Genomic DNA, 21,680 nt, shown 5'->3' with positions numbered 1-21,680 from the left:
TTTATGTGATTTTAAAAAGACATTTAGTTCCGATAGCTTTTCTAACTTCACATGTGTTAGAAGTGGTTCTATAGTGGTTCCCTCACTATATTGTACTAATATGGTGTTAAAAAATACTCTGGCTTGCTTTCCAAGATTTCCTGACTCTGATATGCTTTCCTCTGGATCTTTCTCTTCCTTCTTCATCTGTATTGTCTTCATCCTGCTCAATTTTGATTCTACTCCCCACAGTTTCTCCTCTTCATGAGATCCTATCTTGGAAGGGAGCCCCACCAGATCAGTCTAGAAATTTTGCAGCAGCTAGACTGCTCCGTTCCTTTTAGACCTTCCAGAGGTGGATCCCTTGTACTCACCCCTTATTAAGTTTCAGCTGCTGATCTCAAATTGCCCTACCCATGCTTTCCAGTGAATACCTTTGGGCTATTTTGGGTTCTCTGTTCCCAGGTCTGTCAGATGTCCATTGCCTCTCTTATTTCTCCTACATAGACACAAGTAACACAGTTCTTGTGACTGTGGGTGGTCTTTCCCCAACTGGTTATATTTTGAGGCTCATAAGAATACCTCATCATCGAATTTTCTTATAAATGGATTTCATTTTGTTGCCCATGAGTTTTATGTCTTCTACCTAGTTGCTCTGTTTTTATGTGGAGATTCAGGAATATCTAAAACCTATGCTACTACTGCCACTATCACCTTCCCAAAATTATTTGTCTCTTTTTAAGTCTAAATAATTTATCTGAACACTTTTGAATTCTCTACACAATCAAGTGTACAACATACATGCACGTGAGTTGTGTTCTCTACTCATACAATCAAGAGTCATATGTGTAAATAATGTGTTTTCCTCCTTTCCAATCTTTAATCAGTAATATCTGATAGTCCTTTTTTGCTCCAGTTTTTATTTTGTGGTCCACGCTCTCTTCAAGTGTGTACAAGGAGTGTCATCAGCAGTAATGACTTGTTACTTGCAGAACCAAATTCTCTTGGCTTAGATAAAGAAGGGCACTGCCCATTGAGGTAGCCTCTACTGCATATTGCCAACTTATGGCATCCCTGTGGCAAAGAATGCAGAACATAGGAAGAATCCATGTGCACGGTGCTCTGCTAGGGAGCCCTAGCTTAGGAAGAGATGGCATTGGTGCTCACCCACCAGGCATGAGCAGAGGAGAAACAAAGAGGACACCCCCACACATTTCCAAGGTTTCTTAAATTCCACTTTTACCCATTTATGTACATGAATTGAGGCACTCCAAGGAGCATGACTTTATTTAAGGTAGTGCCATAGGTATCTCTTTTAAAATTTAAAGGTCTATTCTCATCGCAGCAGCAGATTTCCTGTTAGATGTAAGTCAAGGTGTGCCATTCACAGCTCCCAGTCCTGCAGTGGCTCCCCATAACAGAGTAAAAGCTAAAGTCATTACACTGTCCTACGCGACCTTACATGATCTGGGCCCCATTACCTTGCTGACTTTATCTACTCTTATTCTCCACCTAATCTACTCTGCTCTAGTCACACTGGCCTCCTTGCTTTCCCTTGAATACTACAGATGTTCCCATCCCTGGTCCTTTGCATTATTTGTTCCTTCTGCCTGGAATGGTTTTTACCCAATGACTTGTTTCTTATGCCTTTCAAGTCTATTCTCAAATGTTATCTCCTCAGTGAGGCCTTCCTTGGTCAAACTATATTGAATAGCAACTACCACTCTGACAGTCTCCACTCACTGTCCCTGTTTTACTTTTCTTCTCTGATCACTAACATCCCAAATATTTTACAATTTATTTTATGTCCTGCCTATTCTCCCTTCAAGAAAGCAAAGACCACGAGGGAAGAGATTTTGCCTACTTTGTTCTTTGATATAACCCCAGCACCTAGAACAGTATCTGAAACATTGCTGGCCAGTTTAATAAACATTTATTGAAACAATAGGTACATTTGTAAGAATCTGACTATGAGAAGGCCTTCTGAAAGTACGGAACTATGTGGCTAATAGTGCATCAAAAGCAGACAGCTTTTCATGGCATACTAAGATTGAAAGTAAAGTTGAGAATGAAGGGCCACAACCAGGAAGGCTGGGAATCTGGAGCTCTGGACATCATGCTTTGGGCTCCCAGAGGGAGTAACCACCAAGAAACAGAGAGAAGAATAATGGAAAGCAACTGCTTACCTAGGGCACAATTTTTACATAGAACTGACACTATCTTAAACAGTTAAAGAATGAAAACAATGATCTTCTAAGAACTGACCTTTATCATCATAGTCTACATTCTAGGCCAGTTAATTTGTTCATTCGGGAAACAGTGTGCAGTCCAGGCACAGTGGAAACAAAAAAGATGAATAAACTCAAGAAGCTTATTGTCTGGTAAGGGAGACAGAGCCCCGTTTCTCTCAACCTAGTAAGTGCCATCAGCTGTGATGGGGTAATGACAGCCATGACTATTTGTAACAGTAGGTGCACAAAGGAGGGTGTGACCACTTCATCTAGGGCTGATATTGATATAGGCCTGACTGCAGGATGGACAGACAGCCTCAGAAGACTGTGCAGAAACTATTCCTATGCATTAACCTTTAACCTACCTCATTAACTTTTGCTGACCCACTCATATTCCATCTGGCAGCCAGTACCCAAGAAAGACCTCATTCCTGTTCATAGTTCTAGATCTTTTCACCTCATTTCTGCTTTGTACTTTTTTTCCTGCACCATTCCTACATACCAATGTCTTTTCTTTTTTTTCCTTTCTGAGACAGGGTCTCACTCTGTCACTCAGGTTGGAGTGCAGTGGCATGATCTCGGCTCACTGCAACCTCCGCCTCCCAGGTTCAAGTGATTCTCCTGCCTCAGCCTCCCAAGTTACTGGGATTATAAGCATGTGCCACCACCACCAGCTAATTTTTATATGTTTGGTAGAGACAGGGTTTTGCCATGTTGACCAGGCTAGTCTTGAACTCCTGGCCTCAAGTGATCTGCCCGCCTTGGCCTCCCAAAGTGCTAGGATTACAGGTGTGAGCCATCGCACTTGGCCACCAATGGCTTTTGACCTCATGATACACCTCCTATTTTTGGCTCTATGCCCAGTCCTCTGGAATTGGTGATCAATACAGTATTTTCCTTCTACGAATCTTAGCTTCCTTTTTGGATAAGGCCTTGCAGGATCTGCTCCTGGTCACTCTGCCTCATTCAGTCCTTGGCCCTGCAACACCAGACCCAGATTATGCTGAATGGCTGCTAATTATTCTAGGCCTGACTAGCTTCCCTTCTTCCTTCTTGGCCAATAACCATCAAACCAGGGATTATAAAGAAGATCCCAGAAATTCTAATAGTGCAATGACAGTGTGCAAACTTTCTTTTAACAAAAAAATAAAATCAGTACTGCTTTCCTTTATTCCCAATCACCTTCCCTTCAGCTCCAATTACTCAAACCACAAAGAGAACAGAATCGATATGAAAGCAGCACAGCTCCTATCCCTGCAGCAAGGCATTATTTTTCAAACGCTATTAAAAAAAACCTCAGAATGTACTTTTTGGATTCCTCATGTTTTTGCACCCAGGTGATGCATTTGAAGCTCCCAGGAACCCTTAAATCATATTTTATACAGTATGCTGAGCACAGTAGGTGTTTAGTTCACTAAATATTTACTGTTGATATTGATAAAGAAACCTCACTTGGATGCTAATGTAAGGCTTTCAGGAATGCAAGAATAAAGAAAAGATGAGTGTAACTCTTCTCCAAAGCATGGAGATCTTGAGGCCTTTTACAATAATGGAAAACAATGTGAAACCTGGGGAGTCAGAGAGATTCTGAGAAGGGTATAACAATAATATACTGAGAACCATGACTCATGTAGTATGTTGGAATTTCTGAAGGCAAAGAAGATAAACTCAGCAGGATACAGGAAAGTATGTAACTCTGCCCGGTGCAGCCCAAAGGATCTGCCTGAGGACACTTACTGGGAAGGAAGTTGTGGTGGAGTGAGGAGACTACGGGGACATATTTCAGCCATTCACCAGAGTCTATGTCTCTGACTGCCACGCTAGCTCAGGATGCAGGCAGAAGTGGCAGGTGCCTCCATGCACAGTCCCTAGTGTTGGAGGCAAACCTACCAGGGGCTCTGAGCAGCTCTGTGCATTCTTGCTAGGTATACCAAGAAGCAAGGCTCTGACCTCTCTTTATCCAGGTCATTTCTCAGGGTTGTGTTTGCAGTGAGCAACCTTGAGGGATCAGGTAACATCTTCCCCTAGACAAAGAACAGGCTTGTTACAACTCACTATAAAAGCAGTGGATTTACCAGGCTCAGGATTCCTCTCATTAAATGGTAGCCCACTGTGTGTGTACAAGCATCCATAAACTTCCATTATGGGACTTTCATTGCCCTCATGGTACGTGGGGCATGGAAACCAGTAAAAGCCCAATATTAAGTTCTGATTACTGCTTTCACCATGAGTAATCAAGTGTTTTTTCTCTGACCCATGAGTCTCATGTCTTTAGCTAACATCCATCAAACATTACCAGGCTAACTTGTTAACTTGCATGTAAGGTAAAAGCTCATACCCCATACAATTCTTGTTACTCTACCTTCTTGATTTCACAGGAGTAAAATCCCAGATACTGCTGTGGAAATGCCACCTTTAATCCTAAGAAGTGGCAATATGTAAAGAACAGCTACCATCAACAATCATTATCACAAGTGATAGTGAAATAAGGTCTCAGAATAAAAGATAGTCCTTTAACTGAACAAGCTTAGCTTTATGCAGAACTTACAACACCCTTATTTTGTGCATTTCAGAGGAGGCACCAGATGTGCTTCCCTTTAGGCTTGAAATATCTCCTTAGTTCTAAGAGTTAAGTTATTATGGCCTTATTAAGGCCCATAATGAGGAATCTAGGAAAAAGAAAACATTCTCCCATATCAATCATTAGTATTGGCTGAGCATGGTGGCTCATGCCTGTAATCCCAGCACTTTGGGAGGCTGAGGTGGGCAGATCACTTGAGGTCAGGAGTTTGAGACCAGCCTGCCCAACATGGTGAAAACCCGTCTCTAATAAAAATATTTTTTAAAATAATAATAAAATCATTAGTATCAGGCAAAGTCATCAGATAGGTTTTAGGACACCTAGCAAGGCCCTCTGAAAATGAACACTAGGTATGGTGTGTTTTGTTTTCCATGAGAACCTGCTCAGAAAAATAAGAATGTATAATAGTTTTACTAGCTTTATTGAGATATAACTGGCATACAATCATACAATTTAAAGTGCATGACATACATATTTAAAGTACATGATTTGATAAGTTTTGATACATGTATGCACCTGTGAAATACTATAATCAAGCTATAAACATATCGATCACTCCAAAAAACTTCCACATGTCCCTTTGTAATCCTCCTTTCCTGACTCTTTGCTAACTCTACTCATCCACAGGCAACCACTGATCTGCTTCTGTCACTATGGATTAGTTAACAATAGGTTAGTCTAGTTTTTTTAGAACTTTGTGGAATTGGATTTACATAGCATGTAGTCATTTTGCCTGGCTTTTTCACTCAGTACAATTATTCTGAGATTCATCTTTGCTCTTCCAAGTATCAGTAATTCATGTTTTAAATTGCTGAGTAGGATTCTATTGTATGGATATATTACAATTTGTTTAGCCATTCACTTGCTAATGGATACTTGTGCTATTTCCAGTTTTTGGCTATTACAAAGAACGCTGCTATAAACACTGGTGTACAAGTCTTAGTATGGACATGCAGTTTCATTTCATTTCCCTTTGGTAAAAACCTAAGAGTGGCACAGCTAGATCACATCATAGGTGTATGCTGAACTTTTAAAGAAACTGCCATGGCTGGGTGCAGTGGCTCATGCCTGCAATGCTAGCACTTTGAGAGGCCAAGGCAGGCAGATTGCTTGAACCCAGGAGTTTGAGACCAACCTGAGCAACATAATGAAACTCTATTTCTATAAAAAAACATTAGCCAGGAATGGAATAAAGAAAGAAAGAAACTCCCAGACTGTCTTCCAAAGTGAAGTGGACCAAATTATGTTCTCATCAGCAGTGTGTGCCAACATGTGATTTACTCAGTTTTTTAAATTTTAGCCATTCTAATAAGTGTGTGTGGTATTTTAATGCAGTTTTAATTTGCATTTCATTAATGACTAATGGTATTGGATATCTTCTCATATGCTTATCTGTCATCCACATATCTTCTTTGGTGAAGGATCTGTTGAAATCTTTTACCCATTTTAAAATATTGAATTGTTTGTTTTCTTATTACAGTAGTCCCCCTTATCTGAGGGGGATATGTTCCAAGACCCCCAGTGGATGCCTGAAACCATGGATAGTACTGAGCCCTATATATACTGTTTTGTCCTATACATACATACCTATAACAAAGTTTAATTTATAAATTAGGCACAGTAAGGGATTGGCAACCATAACCAATAATAAAACAATTATGTATTAGTCTGTTCTCACACTGCAATAAAGGTACTACCTGAGACTGAATAATTTATAAAGAAAAACAGGTTTAATTGACTCACAGTTCTGCATGGCTGGGGAAGCCTCAGGAAACTTACAATCATGGCGGAAGGCAAAGGGGAAGCAAGACACATATTCACAAGGTGGCAGGAGAGAGAGAGTGTGCAGGGGAAAGGGCCAGACACTTATCAAAGAACCAGATCTTGTGAGAACTCCCTCACTATCACGAGAACAGTATGAGGGAAACTGTCCCCATCATCCAATCACCTCCCACGAGGTCCCTCCCTTGACGTGTGAGGATTACAATTCGAGATGAGATTTGGGTGGGGACACAGAACCAAACCATATCAAATTATAACAATATGTCAGCATCTTGAACTTTGAACTTTGGGGCCACAGCAAAATAAGGGTTATTTGGACACAAAGCACTTCAATACCATGACAGACAATCCGATAACCAAGATGACTGTTAAGAGACTAACAGGCAGGTAGTGTATATGGTGTGGATATGCTGGACAAAAGGAGGATTCGTGTCCAGGATGGGCCAGAGTGGAACAGCGTGAGATTTCACCATGCTCCTCAGAAAGGTGTGCAATTTAAAACCTATTAATTGGTTAATTCTGGAATATTCCATTTAATATTTTCAGGCCACGGATGACCACAGGTAGCTGAAACCATGGAAAGCAAAACCAGATAAGGAAGCACTACTGTACTGCGTTTCTAGAGTTTTTGTTTTTTTTTTTTTGAGACAGAGTTTCACTGTTGTCACCCAGGTTGGAGTGCAATGGTGAATTTTTGGCTCACTGCAACCTCCGCCTCCTGGGTTCAAGTGATTCTCCTGCCTCAGCCTCCTGAGTAGGTAGGATTACAGGCACCTGCCACCACACGCAGCTCATTTTTCTTTTTAATTTTTAGTAGAGACGGGGTTTCACCATGTTGGCTAGGCTGGTCTCGAACTCCTGACCCCAGGTGATCCACCCACCTCAACCTCCTAAAGTGCTGAGATTATAGGCGTGAGTCACCACGCCCAGCCAGAAATATGATTTCAAATATTTTATTCTAGTCTGTGGCTTTTTTCTCATTCTCTTAAGATTCTCTTTGAGGCCGGGCGCGGTGGCTCAAGCCTGTAATCCCAGCACTTTGGGAGGCCGAGACGGGCGGATCACGAGGTCAGGAGTTCGAGACCATCCTGGCTAACACGGTGAAACCCCGTCTCTACTAAAAAATACAAAAAACTAGCCGGGCGAGGTGGCGGGCGCCTGTAGTCCCAGCTACTCGGGAGGCTGAGGCAGGAGAATGGCGTAAAAACCCGGGAGGCAGAGCTTGCAGTGAGCTGAGATCCGGCCACTGCACTCCAGCCTGGGCGACACAGCGAGACTCCGTCTCAAAAAAAAAAAAAAAAAAAGATTCTCTTTGAAAGAGAAGATGTTCTTAATTATTACAAAGTCTAATTCATCAGTGCTTTCTTTTATGGACCATGCTTTTGGTATTATACCTAAGAAATATTTGCTTATTCCAAGGTCACAAAATTTTTCTTATATGTTTTCTTTTATAAATTTTACAGTTTTAGGTTTTATAATTAGGTCTGTGATCCATTTTGAGTTAATATGGTGTAACATGTAGATAGATCAAAGTTGATTTTTGCATATGGATATCCAGTTGTTCCAGCACTATTTGCTGAAAAGACTGTCCCTTCTCCACTGAATTGCCTTTGTACCTTTATTGAAAATCAGTTGACCAGATACATGTGGATTTCTGGAGTCTATTCTGTTCTGTTGATGAATATGTCTATCTTTGCCCAATATCAAACTATCTGCATTACTGTTAGTTTTGTAATATGTCTTGAAATCAGGTGGTCCTAGCCTTCCAACTTCATTCTTTTAAAAGTTGTTTTGGCTATTCTAGGTCCTTCATATTTTCATATGAATTTTAGAATCAGTTTGTCAATCTATACAAAAAAAGGAAATGTGACTGTTATTGGATCGAGTCTACAAATCAACTAGGGAAGAACTGACATTTAAACAATATTGGGTCTTCCAACCCAGCAACACAATGTATCTCCATTTATTTATATTTTGTTTAATTCTCTTAGGAATGTTTTAAAGTTTTCAGTGTACAGGCATTTCACATTGTTTGTTAGGTTATCCCTAAATATTTCATCTATTTCATGTACTTTTTCAATTGTTTGTTGTTAGTATACGGAAATACAGTTGAGTATTGTACATTGATCTTGTATCCTGCAACCTTGCTAAACTCATGTATTAGTTCTAGTAGTTTTGTTTTGTTTAGAGATAGGGTCTGGCTCTGTCACCCAGTTTGGAGTGCAGTGGCGCAATCTCCGCTCAATGCAGCCTCAAACTCCTGGGCCCAAGCAATCCTCCCACCTCAGCCTTCTAAGTATCTGGGACTAAAGGTAGGCACCACCATGCCCAGCTAATTTTTAAATTTTTTTGTAGAGACAAGGTCTCACTCTGTGCCCAGGCTGGTCTTGAACTCCTGATCTCAAGTGATCCTTCTATGTCAGCCTCCCAAAGTGGTGGGATTACACTTTGGGTGGATGAGCCACCATGTCTGCTCTGTTTCTTCTTTTTAAATGTTTCACTGGATTTTCTACATAGATGATCAGGTCATCTGAGGGTAAAAATATTTTCATTCTTACCTTTTTAAAAAAGTAGGTGACTTTTATTTATTTTTCTTACCTTATTTCACTGGCTAAAACCTCCAATGTTGAATAGAAGTCGTGAGACTGGACATCTTGTCTTCTTTCTGATCCTAATAGGAAAGCATTTGGTCTTTTACCATTAAAAATGATGTTAGGTATAGTTTTTTATAGATGCACATTATCAAGCTGAGGAAGTTCTCTTCTTTTTGAACATGTTTTTAATTTTTTTTAACTTTTATTTTAAGGTTTTTTTATTTTTAACTTTTAAGTTCTGGGGTACCTGTGCAGGTTTGTTACGTAGGTAAACATGTGCCATGGTGGTTTGCTGTACAGATCAACCCATCACCTAGGTATTAAGCCCAGCATCTATTAGCTATTCTTCCTTATGCTCTCCCTCCCCCAACCTTCCCCGACAGGCCCCAGTGTGTGTTGTTCCCCCGCTATGTGTCTATGTGTTCTCATAGTTCAGCTCCCACTTAAAAGTGAGAACATGCAGTGTTTGGTTTTCTGTTCCTGCATTAGTTTGCTAAGGATAATGGCTTCCAGCTCCATCCAGGTCCCTGCAAAGGACATGATCTTATTCCTTTTTATGGTTGTATACTATTCCATGGTATATATGTACCACATTTTCTTTATCCAGTCTATCATTGATGGGCATTTGGGTTGATTCCATGTCTTTGTTGTTGTGAAAAGTGCTGCAGTGAACTTATGCATGCATGTATCTTTATAATATAATGATTTATATTCCTTTGGGTATATACCCTGTAATGAGATTCCTGGGTCAAATGGTATTTCTGATTTTAGATCTTTGAGGAATTGCTACACTGCCTTCTATAATAGTTGAACTAATTTACATTCCCATCAACAGTGTAAAAGCATTCCTTTTTCTCCACAACCTTGCCAGCATCTGTTGTTTCTTGACTTTTTAATAATCACCATTCTGACTGGCAAGAGATGGTATCTCATCGTGGGCCTTTTTTTTTTTTTTTTTTAAGACATTGTCTCACTCTGTCACCCAGGTTGGAGTATAGATCTCGGCTCACTGTAACCTCTGCCTCCTGGGTTCATGCAATACCTCAGTCCAAGCAATTCTTGTGCCTCAGCCTCCTGAGTAGCTGGAATTACAGGTAGGCACCACCACACTTGGCTAACTTTTATATGTTTAGTAGAGACAAGGTTTGCCATGTTGGCCAGGCTAGTCTTGAACTCCTTACCTCAAGTGATCCACCCACCTCTCATTGGGGTTTGATTTGCATTTCTCTTATGATCTGTGATGTTGAGCTTTTTTTCATGTTTGTTGGCTGCATGTATGTCTTCTTTTGAGAAGTGACTGTTCATGTATGTCCTTTGCCCACTTTTTAATGGGGTTTTTTTCTTGTAAATTTGTTGAAGTTCCTTGTAGATTCTGGATATTATACCTTTGTCAGATGGATAGATTGCAAAAATTTTTTCCCATTCCGCAGGTTGTCTGTTCACTCTGATGACAGTTTCTTTTGCTGTGCAGAAGCTGTTTAATTAGATCCCATTTGTCACTGTTTGGTTTTGTTGCAACTGCTTTTGGCATTTTTGTCATGAAATCTTTGCCTGTGCCTATGTCCTGAACGGTACCATCTAGATTTTCGTCTAGGGATTTTAGTTTTGGGTTTTACATTTAAGTCTTTAATCCATCTTCAGTCAATTTTTGTATATGGTATAAGGAAGGGGGTCCAGTTTCAATTTTCTGCATATGGCTAGCCAGTTTTCACAGCAACATTTATTAAATAGGGAGTCCTTTCCCCATTGCTCGTTTTTGTCAGGTTTGATGAATATCAGATGTTTGTAGGTGTGTGGTCTTATTTCTGAGTTCTTTATTCTGTGCCATTGGTCTATGCATCTGTTTTTGTACCAAAACCATTATGTTTTGATTACTGTAGCCTTGTATTATAGTTTGATGTCAGGTAGCATGATGCCTCCAGCTTTATTATTTTTGCTTAGGATTGCCTTGGTTATTGGGGCTCTTTTTTGGTTCCACATGAATTTTAAAATAGTTTTTTTCTAATTCTGTGAAGAATGTCAATGGTAGTTTAATGTGAATAGCATTCAATCTATAAATTACTTTGGGCAATATGGCCATTTTCACAATATTGATTCTACCTATCCATAAGCATGAAATGTTTTTCTATTTGCTTGTGTCCTCTCTGATTTCCTTAAGCAGTGGTTTGTCATTCTCCTTGAAGAGGCTCTGTACTTCCCTTGTTAGCTGTATTCTTAGGTATTTTATTCTTTTTGTAGCAACTGTGAATAGGAATTCATTCATTATTTGGCTCTCTGCTTGCCTGTTGTTGGTTTATAGGAATGCTAGCAATTTTTGCGTGCTGATTTTGTATCCTGAGGCTTTGATGAAGTTGCTTATCAGCTTAAGAAGCTTTTGGGCTAAGGCAATGAGGTTTTCTAGACATAGGATCATGTCATCTGCTAACAAAGACGGTTTCACTTCTTTTCTTCCTATTTAAATATGCTTTATTTCTTTCTCTTGCCTGATTGCCCTGGCCAGAACTTCTAATACTAGGTTGAATAAGAGTGGTGAGAGAAGGCACCCTTGTCTTGTGCCAGTTTTCAGGGGGAATGCTTCCAGCTTTTGCCCATTTAGTATGATACTGGCTGTGGGTTTGCCATAGATGGTTCTTGTTATTTTGAGGTATATTCCTCAATACTTAGTTTATTGAGAGTTTATTGAAGAGATGTTGAACTTTATCAAAGGCCTTTTCTGTGTCTATTGAGAAAATCATGTGGTTTATGTGATGAGTTACATTTACTGATTTACATATGTTAAACCAACCTTGAATCTCAGGGATGAAGCCAACTTGATCGTGGTGGATAAGTTTTTTGATGTGCTGCTGGATTTGGTTTGCCAGTTTTTACTGAGGATTTTTGTATTGATGTTCATCAGGGATATTTGTCTGAAGTTTTCTTTTTTTTTAATTGTGTCTCTGCCAGGTTTTGGTATCAGGACGATGCTGGTCTCATAGAATGAGTTAGGGAGGAGTCTCTCCTTTTCAATTGTTTGAAATAGTTTCAGAAGAAATGGTACCAGCTCCTCTTTGTACCTCTGGTAGAATTCAGCTGTAAATTCATCTGTTCCTGGGCTTTCTTTTGGTTGCTAGGCTATTTGTTACTGCCTGAATTTCAGAACTCATTATTGGTCTATTCAGGGATTCAATTACTTCCTGGTTCAGTCTTGGGAAAGTGTTTGTGCCCAGGAATTTACCCATTCCTTCTAGATTTTCTAGTTCATGTGCATAGAGGTGTTTATAGCATTCTCTGATGGTTGTTTGCATTTCTGTGAGGTCAGTGGTGATATTCCCCCTATCATTTCTCATTGTGTCTATTTGATTTTTCTCTCTTTTCTTATTAGTTTAGGTAGCAGTCTATTTTATTTTATTTTTCAAAAAAACAGGTCCTGGATTTGTTGGTTTTTGAAATTTTTTTGTGTCTCTATCTCCTTCAGTTCCAGTCTGATCTTGGTTATTTCTTGTCTTCTGCTAGCTTTGGGATTTGTTTGCTCTTGGTTGTCTAGTTTGCTTAGTTGTGATGTTAGATTGTTGACTTAAGATCTTTCTAGCTTTTTGATATGGGCATTTAGTGCTACAAATTTATCTCAACACAGCTTTAGCTGTGTCCCGGAGATTCTGGTACATTGTCTCTTTGTTGTCATTAGTTTCAAGGAACTTCTTGATTTCTGCCTTAATTTCATTATTTACCCAGGAGTCATTCAGGAGCAGGTTGTTCATTTCCATGTAGTTGTATGGTTTTGAGTGAATTTCTTAATCTTGAGTTCTAATTTGATTGTGTTGTGGTTGGAGAGACTGTTTGCTATGTTCAGTTCTTTTGCATTTGCTGAGGAGTATTTTACTTCTGATTATATGATCAATTTTAGACTGCCATGTGGCTATGAGAAGAATGTATATTGTGTTGTTTTTGGGTGGAGAGTTCTGTAGATATCTATCAGGTCCATTTGATCCAGAGTTTAGTTCAGGTCCTGCATATCTTTGTTAATTTTCTGTCTCAATGATCTAATATTGTCAGTGGAGTGTTAAATTCTTTCACTATTATGAGTGGGAGTCTAAGTCTCTTTGTAGGTCTCTAAGAACTTGCTTTATGAGTCTGGTTGTTCCTACATTAGGTGCATATGTATTTAGGATAGTTAGCTCTTCTCGTTGAATTGAGCCCTTTACCATTATGGAACGCCCTTGTCTTTTTTATCTTTGTTGGTTTAAAGTCTGTTTTGTCAGAAACTAGGACTGCAACCCTTGCCTTTTTTTCCATTTGCTTGGTAAATTTTCCTCCATTCCTTTATTTTGAACCTATGTGTGTCTCTGCACCTGAGATGGGTCTCTGGAAGACAGCATCTGGGTATTTGCTGATGCTGATGGGTCTTTGCTCTTTAGCGAGCTTGCCATTCTGTGTCTTTTAATTGGGGCATTTAGCCCATTTACATTGAAGGTTAGTATTGTTATGTGTGAATGTGATCCTGTCATCATGATGCTAGCTGGTTATTTTGCCAAGTTGTTTATGTGGTTCCTTCATAGTGTCACTGGTCTGTGTACTTCAGTGTGTTTTTGTAGTGGCTGGTAAGTTTTTCCTTTCCATTTTTAGTGCTTCCTTCAGGAGCACTTGCAGGGCAGTCCTGGTTGTAACAAATTCCCTCAGCATTTGCTTGTCTGAAAAGGATCTTATTTCTCCTTCACTTATGAAGCTTAATTTGGCCTGATAGGAAATTCTGGGTTGGAAATTCTTTTCTTTTAAGAATTTTGAATATTGGCCTCCAGTCTCTTTGGCTTGTAGGATTTCTGCTGAGAGATCCACTGTTAGTCTGATGGGCTTCACTTTGTACATGACCTGGCCTCTCTCTCTGGCTGCCCTTAACATTATTTCTTTCATTTTGACCTTGGATAATCTGATGATTACGTGTTTTGGGGTTGATCTTCTTGTGGGGTATCTTACTGGGGTTCTCCACATTTCCTGAATTTGAATGTTGGCCTGTCTTGCTAGGTTGGCGAGGTTCTCCTGGATGACATCGTGAAGTATGTTTTCCAACTTGGTTCCTTTCTGTCCGTCTCTTTCAGGTACCTCAATCAGTTGTAGGTTTGGTCTTTTTACACAATCCTGTATTTGTTGGAGGTTTTGTTTCTTTGTTTGTTTTCGTTCTTTTTTCCTCTATTCTTGCCTGCCTGTCTTATTTCAGAAAGACAGTCTTCAAGCTCTGAGATTCTTTCTGTTGCTTGGTCTACTCGGCTATAGACACTAGTGATTGGATTGTGAAGTTCTCACATTGTGTTTCTCAACTCCATTAGGTGTTTTATGTTCCCCTCTGAACTGGCTATTCTGGTTATCAGCTTCTGTAATGTTTTATCATGATTCTTAGATTCTTGCATTGGGTTAGAATATGCTCCTTTAGCTCAGCAAAGTTCGTTATTACCCTCATTCTGAAGGCTACTTCTGTCAATTCAGCCATCTCAGTCTCAGCCCAGTTCTGTGCCCTTGCTGGAGAGGTATTGCAATCATTTGGAGGAGAAGAGATACTCTGGCTTTTTGAGTTTTCAGCATTTTTGCATTGATTCTTTCTCATCTTTGTGGGCTTATCTACCTTCAATCTTTGAGGTTGTTGACCTTTGAATGCGGTTTTTGTGGGGTCTTTTTTGTTTAGGTTGTTGTTGCTGCTATTTTTCTTTTAATAGTCAGGCCCCTCTTCTGCAGGGCTGTTGTGGTTTGCTGGGGGTCCACTCTAGACCCTAACCACCTGGGTCCCTCCAGCACCTGGAGGTATTAACAGTGAAGGGTGCAAAACAACAAAAATTGCTGCCTGCTCCTTCCTCTGGGAGCTCTGTCCCAGGGGAACACCAACCTGATACTGACCTGAACACTCCTGTAAGAGGTGTCTGGGGATCCCTTTAGGAGGTCTCACCTAGTCAGGAGGAATGGGATCAGGGACCTGCTTAAAGAAGCAGTATGGCTGCCCTTTGGGGGATTGGGTGCACTGCACTGGGGGGATCCGCTTTTGTCCAGACTGTCCAGACTCTCCAGAGCCAGCAGGCAGGAAAGGCTAAGTTGGCTGAACCACAGAGACTGGCCACCCCTCCCTCCAGGGACTCTGTCCCAGAGAGATCAGAGTTCTGTCCATAAAATCCTGGCTGGAGTTGCTGAAATTCTCACAGGGAGGTCCTGCCCAGTGAGGAGGGATGGATCAGGGTCCCACTTAAAGAAGCAGTCTGGCCATGATCTGCCACAGCAGCTGTGCTGTGCAATGGGGAGGAAGTTCTCTTCTATGCTTAGTTTGTTGAGACTTTATCAGAAATTGATGTTGAAGTTTGTCAAAAAATTTTTCTGTATCTACTGAGATGATTACATAGTTTTCTTTTTTAGTTGGTAAATGTCATGAGTTATTGATAAATCTTTGGATATTAAACAAACCTTGCATTCCAGGGACAAACCTCACATTGTCACAATGATGCATTCTCTTTTTACCATTTAGTCATACTCAATTTGTTAAAATTTTGTTTAAAATTTTGAATCTATGTTATAAGACATATTAGCCTATAGCTTTCCCCTTCCTCTTCCTCCTCCTCCCCCTCTCCCTCCTCCTCCTCCTCCTCCTCCTCCTCTTCTTCTTCTTCTTCTTCTTCTTCCTCTTCCTCTTCCTCTTCCTCTTCCTCTTATTCTGTCTATTCAATTTTGGTATCAGGGTAATGCTGTCCTCATAGAATGAGTTGGGAATTACTTCCTTATTTTCAGGTTTTTTTTGAAGAGTTTGAGTTGAACTGGTAATATTTCTAAGGCACAGCTTAGTTCGGTGCCTGTGGTTCAGGTTTTCACATAAGAATACAATCAAGGTGTCACCTGTTTCAAAGTTCACTGACATGGCTGTTAGTAAGCCCCAGGTACTTGCTGGCAGCAGGCTGGAAACATCAGTTCCTTGCCAGTGTGGGCCTCTTTACAGGAAAGCTCATAACACAACAGCTGGCCTCCCACAGAGTGAGTTAGTGGGACAATGAGAGAGATCCAAGATGGAAGTCACAGTTTTTGTGACTTAATGCCAAAAGTGGCATCTCATTAATAAGCAACTCAGTAAGTTCACCCCATACTCAAGGAGAGAGGATTTCATAGGAGTGTGACTACAAGGAGTTGGGAATCACTGAAGAACATCTTAGAGGCTGCCTACCATAGTTGTTTACAACATTACCTTATCCCTCATATCTGTAGAATCTATAGTGATGTCACCTCTCCCATTCCTTATTTGGGTAATTGTATCTTACTTCTTTTTATTCTGATCACTTTGGCTAGAGGTTGATCAGTTTTACTTATCTTCATAGCTTTTGGCTTTACTGACTTTTCCCTATTGTTCTTCTGTTTTCTATTTTATTTTCTAACCTGATCTTTATTATTTCCTTTCTTCTACTTACTTTGGGTCTCATTTGCTCTTTTTTTCTGTTTGTAGGGTGGAAGCTAAGGTCATGGATTTGAGACATTTCTTCTTTTCTAATATGGAGTTTAGTGCTCTAAATTTCCCCCTAATACTGCTTTAGTGGCATCCAACAAATCTTAGGTTGTATTTTTCATTTTAATTCTGGTCAACATTTTCTAGCTTTCCTTTTGATTTCTTTTTTGACCATGGATTATTTAAAGTGTTCTATGTAGTTTCTACATATTTCAGGATTTTCCAGAGATCTTTCCGCTGTTGATTTCCATTTTAATTTGATTGTCAGAAAACATACTTTTTATGACTTGAATCCTTTAAATTTTTTTTTTTTTTTTTTTTTTTTTTGAGACAGAGTCTTGCTGTGTCACCCAGGCTGGAGTGCAGTGGCATGATCTTGGCTCACTGCAATCTCTGCCTCCTGGGTTCTCCTGCCTCAGTCTCCCAAGTAGCTGGGACTACAGGTGCGTGCCACCACACCCATCTAATTTTTGTATTTTTAGTAGAGATGGGTTTTCACATGTTGGCTAGGCTGGTCTCAAACTCCTGACCTCTGGTGATCTATCTGCCTCAGCATCCCAAAGTGCTGGGATTACAGGCATGAGCCACTGCACCCGGCTTGAATCCTTTTAAATTTAATGAGACTTTTTCTATGGCCCAGAATATGATGTATCTTAGTAAATGTTCCATGTATACTTCAAAAGAATATGTATTCTGCTGTTGTTGGGTGAAAGGTAATATAAATGTCAATTGGGTCAAGTTGGTTTATAGTGTTCAAGTTTTCTTTATCCTTACTGGTTTTTGAATTTTTTTTTAATCAAAAATTCAATATCTGCAACTGGATTTAAACATTTTTGTATTATTTTTATTGTGTTAAAATATCTTTCTTCCTCTTCTTTCTTGCATGTACACACACATGAATACTCACATACACAGTCACAAATTTAGAGACCACAGAATTATAACGAAATCTGATTGTGATGCTGCATCTTTTAATAAATGCATTGTTCAATAAAACACTTTTGAAACTGGGTTATTTTATCTTTCCTTGTCTGACTTTGTAAGCCACTTAATTGTAAAATGTGTTTCTATTCAGAGTACCTCTTAGTATTGTATTCTTTATGCCAAGTCATGCTCCCATTGCAAACAAAACAGGCAGCAAAATCTTTAACAGAGTGAAAGAAATATAAGGGTTTCTAGTATAATGCTGTTTACAGGTGTTCCTGTTTTAACAGGATATGTAAATGCTTGATAAACCTTGTATTCTGCAAAATTATATGTAAAAATAATAGTTTGTGGGGAAAATAGGATGGGGTCATAACACTCAAAACAGTTAACTTTGTAACACGAGTATTAATAAAATATTAAATCTTCCAACTAAAACACTACCACCCAGTAAATGTCCACTATCATTTGTACTCAGGATCAAAGTCAACTTCTACAGTCTTAAATCTCAAGACACAGGTCCTCAGGGGCATTCATCTCCAATAGATAACATTGTCAAAAAATTAAAAATCTGCTCTGGATCTGTGCTTTCTTTAACAATCAACTGAAGTTTTTAAACATAAGGCAAATGTCTTCTCTGCTTCTTCATCTACTCCTACAGCCTCATGTTGTAGGGAAGACACAAGTTCTTAAGCCATTAAGCCAGCCACTACTTGCCCTAAGGGATGGAACTGCCAAGCTTAAAGCTTCCTTTACTAGCTGTGAGAAAGCTTGCCCCTGAATTTTTAAACTATTGATTTGCTGGGGGAAAAGTAACATATGAATCAATGACATAATTTTCTTATTACCAACTGGGTAATACCAATTAAGTATTACTTTGCATTATAGAAACATGCTATAGCTGAAAAGGCTACTCCATAGTTCTCTAACCTTGAAATGCATGATTTTCCCAGTCATTTTGTTGGCAGTAGCCACCGCTGAGATTTAAATCTCTTTCCTTCCAGGATCACTAGGTGCATATTTACTGAGCACCTATTATGTCCCAGAGTCTGTTCTAAATGCTGGAGACACAGTGGTGAGCACAACAGGACAGGCAAAGTCCCTGTGTTCACAGACTTCCATTCTGGTAGGGGATACAGACAATCAAGAGGTAAATCGATAAATATGGTATAGCAGACTATGCTTGCTATAAGGAACATAAAACAGGCTGATAGGATATGGAATGAGATGAGCGGGTGATCATGGGTAGAGATGCTATTTTAGATAGGATGATCAGGGAAAGTGTCTCTGAAGAGGTGACATTGGAGCCAAGACCTACAAGATGAGAAGGAATTAGTCATGGGAAGATCTGAGGAGGACTTCCAGGCAGAGGGAACAGTTCAGGAACAGTAAGTACAAAAGCCTTGAGATGGGAGTCAGTGTAGTGTGCTTGAGGAACAGAATGAAAAGTGGATGAGGCAGTCTCTGGGGTATACTCTAGTTGGAGTGCCACATATCACCACCATGCTGAGGGTGACCCAACGACCAAGTCACTGCTGCTTAACAATTCCATATCCTCCATGCCTAACATGGCAAAACAGCGTCCCAAAATGCAACTGACCGATTCTCATCTGAGTGTCAAATCCACATGCAATGGAACATAACATGATTGGTCACCACACAGGGTAAGGCTGGAGTGGGGCCAGACGAGTTTGGCTGGTTTGAGGAAGCTGTTAATTTCTGATTGTGGGCTCCATCTAGAAGTCAGCTGTGGGCTAAGGAGAAGGTTGGGGCAGGGTTTCTCATGAGGTACCCTGGGACAGCTGTGGTAGGATGAGGGTACAGTGTTGGGGTGGGAGAGATGGGATGGGCCCTGAGGAAGGATGAAATTGCATCCAAGCCAAGGTGCTACAAGTTCCTTTAGAAAAACATCACCATTTTGCTTCTTTTGCGAATCCTGGGAGCCATACTTACCTCAATGAGTCTGTGACTTTCCAGTCAGGCAGAATTATCTAGCAAATGGCCAGGTAGTAGCGCTTCACTGCTTTTGCAGAAACCCTAACTCAACCAGACTGGTTCTGCTGTGTTGTCCTCAAGTTGTGTGTTGCTTTGGAATCCTCTACATGGTCTTCATTTTAAATATAAATACCTCATCTTCTCAGAAGGATTGTACCTCCATTATAGAGAGAGACTCTTCATTCTCTTCTTTGCATACCCTTGCAGTAGTTAGCACAATACTGACCTACATCTTTCCCTTTCTCAACAGGTAGACTATTTCAGAGGGAACTTCTCATGTGGCTTAATCCTGTGGTGGGAGACCAGCTAGCGGCTTGTGCTGCCAAAATAATACTAACATTCTGGGTTTCATGATTCAGCTATGTGTGAGGAGAAACTGGGCTGCTTACCTGTTCTTCCTGCAGCGAATTGTAAAGGCAAGAAAGAAAAGTATCAGCAGAAGTCCACAGCTGAGAAAAGTCCAAACAATACCCAAGAGGACAGGAGATAATGAAGAGATGGTCTTACTGCTGTGGTGGGAAGATGTCTGAGGACAGAATAAGGAGAAGCTGTTAGGAATGAAGGATTTTCTATAGGTCAAAACCAAACTGCCCCATCGTCACCAATGCTGGGAAATATGTATCCTGCATGAGCAGTTCCTCCTCCCCCTCCTCCCCTTCCTCATCCTCCTTTCCTTCTACCTCCTCCTCCCCAACACTACCACCAACACATATATCTGAGCAGCCCTGGTACCCCGTGGCTGCTCACTTACAATTGTTGTCTTGCAGAGATCATGAAGGGGTCTCCGATCCAGCTCCTGGCCAGGAAAGCCGTCACACAATTCAGAGCAGTTTATTTCAGGCTCCATGTCACCACATGCCCCTGTTGGTGTGTGCTTATTCACAGTCTTGGTTACCCACTGGTAGGGATGCAGATCTTTGACTAAAACACAAGAGCAACTCAAATCTTTTCTTCAGAGGTCCCATTTTGGAGCTGGCTGCAGGCTCAGAATCCACAGTGAACAACACATTCAGGTAGAAGCAAAGGGTTATTTCACTAGGCTCCTTCATCAGACATCCTTCAACTGGTTACCCTCCAAAATCAGACATCCTTCGCGGGCTGCCAGTGCATGCCATGTGAGTCAAGAGTGGACATCTTAGTAACCATCAGGCTACACAAAGTGATGATTCTGGTTAACCACCAGATGGCAGTCACTGCTTGAGTACCCTCACTCTGGTTCCTGAAGAAAGGAAAGCAATTAAACCTGTTAAACAAAAGGCATGCGCGTGTGCACACAAACACATAAATGGTTTATTACAGAGGTTTTAAAATATCATCTATTTTAATTACATAGTTATATTTTATTATACACTTTATTATATATATTATAAAGGTATCAAATATACTTAAATAAACATATTTTAAGCCTTTATAATAAATAGTATTTTTAAAACAAAGATAAAACATATCTAACATTTTCTGCAGTTTCTTTTCAGATCCTTTTTATGGCCCAGTACTGTAAAGACCTTAGCTTAGACTTGTGAGCCACATCTTTCTTTTTTCCATACTGGAAAACCCAGTGCCCTCCCAGGATCTTTCTATGCAGCTCATGGCTTAAGTTCTGTCTGATCCTGGATGGTGCTGGGCTCAGGTGCCCCATGCTGTCTCCTCACATGATCTGTCGGTCACTCTAGCTCTTGTTCTCTCAGTGAGGAACATTCTATGTCCAGTCACTTGGGGTCACAGAAAGGTACCCAAGCTGCCTGCAAGAGCCTTTGTTTGTATTTAAACTGTGAGACTAACAGGAGTGAGACAGACTACTCAGACAATAGGGAAAGAAACTGGGGAGCTCTAGGAACTCCTGCAGAGTGAGTGGCTGGCCAGAGGATGGTGTTATTTCTCTCAGAAGATCCTTGCAATATGAATAATGTGATCTAAAGAGAAGCTCAGCCTTGTGGAACGAAGATAGAAAGGCGAAAAGGCTCAAATTAGCACCAGTAGAAAAGATAGCCATATCCCTAATTCTTTAAAGCAATCAATCCCTTAATAGAGAAAATAGATTTGAAATTTTACCAATGGTAATCTAAAAGAGGCTGCCACTTCTGCTTTGTGTTTTTTAAACAGCTTAGCACAGTTTTCTTTCATTGTGAAGGAAAATTGGAAAGGCAAAAATA

The 21,680-nt window shown here is 40.2% G+C and overlaps 1 protein-coding gene across 2 annotated transcripts in view; it reads right to left on the bottom strand.

The window, feature by feature from the left end:
- The window catches only part of LOC105470326 (G protein-coupled receptor 156), a 131,460-nt gene that overhangs the window by 69,378 nt on the left and 40,402 nt on the right, over positions 1–21,680 (bottom strand). The window contains exons 2-3 of one of the 2 annotated variants that reach the window (XM_011722184.3): positions 20,279–20,746; positions 19,917–20,053 (exon numbers count right to left, since the gene is read on the bottom strand). In XM_011722184.3, coding sequence (XP_011720486.2) covers positions 19,917–20,053; positions 20,279–20,374 — 233 coding nt within the window. In that variant the 5' untranslated portion in view covers positions 20,375–20,746. Of the gene's footprint in view, positions 1–9,171; positions 9,245–19,916; positions 20,054–20,278; positions 20,747–21,680 lie in introns of those variants that run through there. The other variant, XM_071092366.1, reaches the window with a different exon arrangement.

The sequence above is a fragment of the Macaca nemestrina genome, chromosome 2, assembly GCF_043159975.1.
Source record: "Macaca nemestrina isolate mMacNem1 chromosome 2, mMacNem.hap1, whole genome shotgun sequence".
NCBI classification, from domain to species: domain Eukaryota; kingdom Metazoa; phylum Chordata; class Mammalia; order Primates; family Cercopithecidae; genus Macaca; species Macaca nemestrina.
Note: the sequence above shows the minus strand (reverse complement) of the source record. Positions and strands in the feature narration are given on the sequence as shown.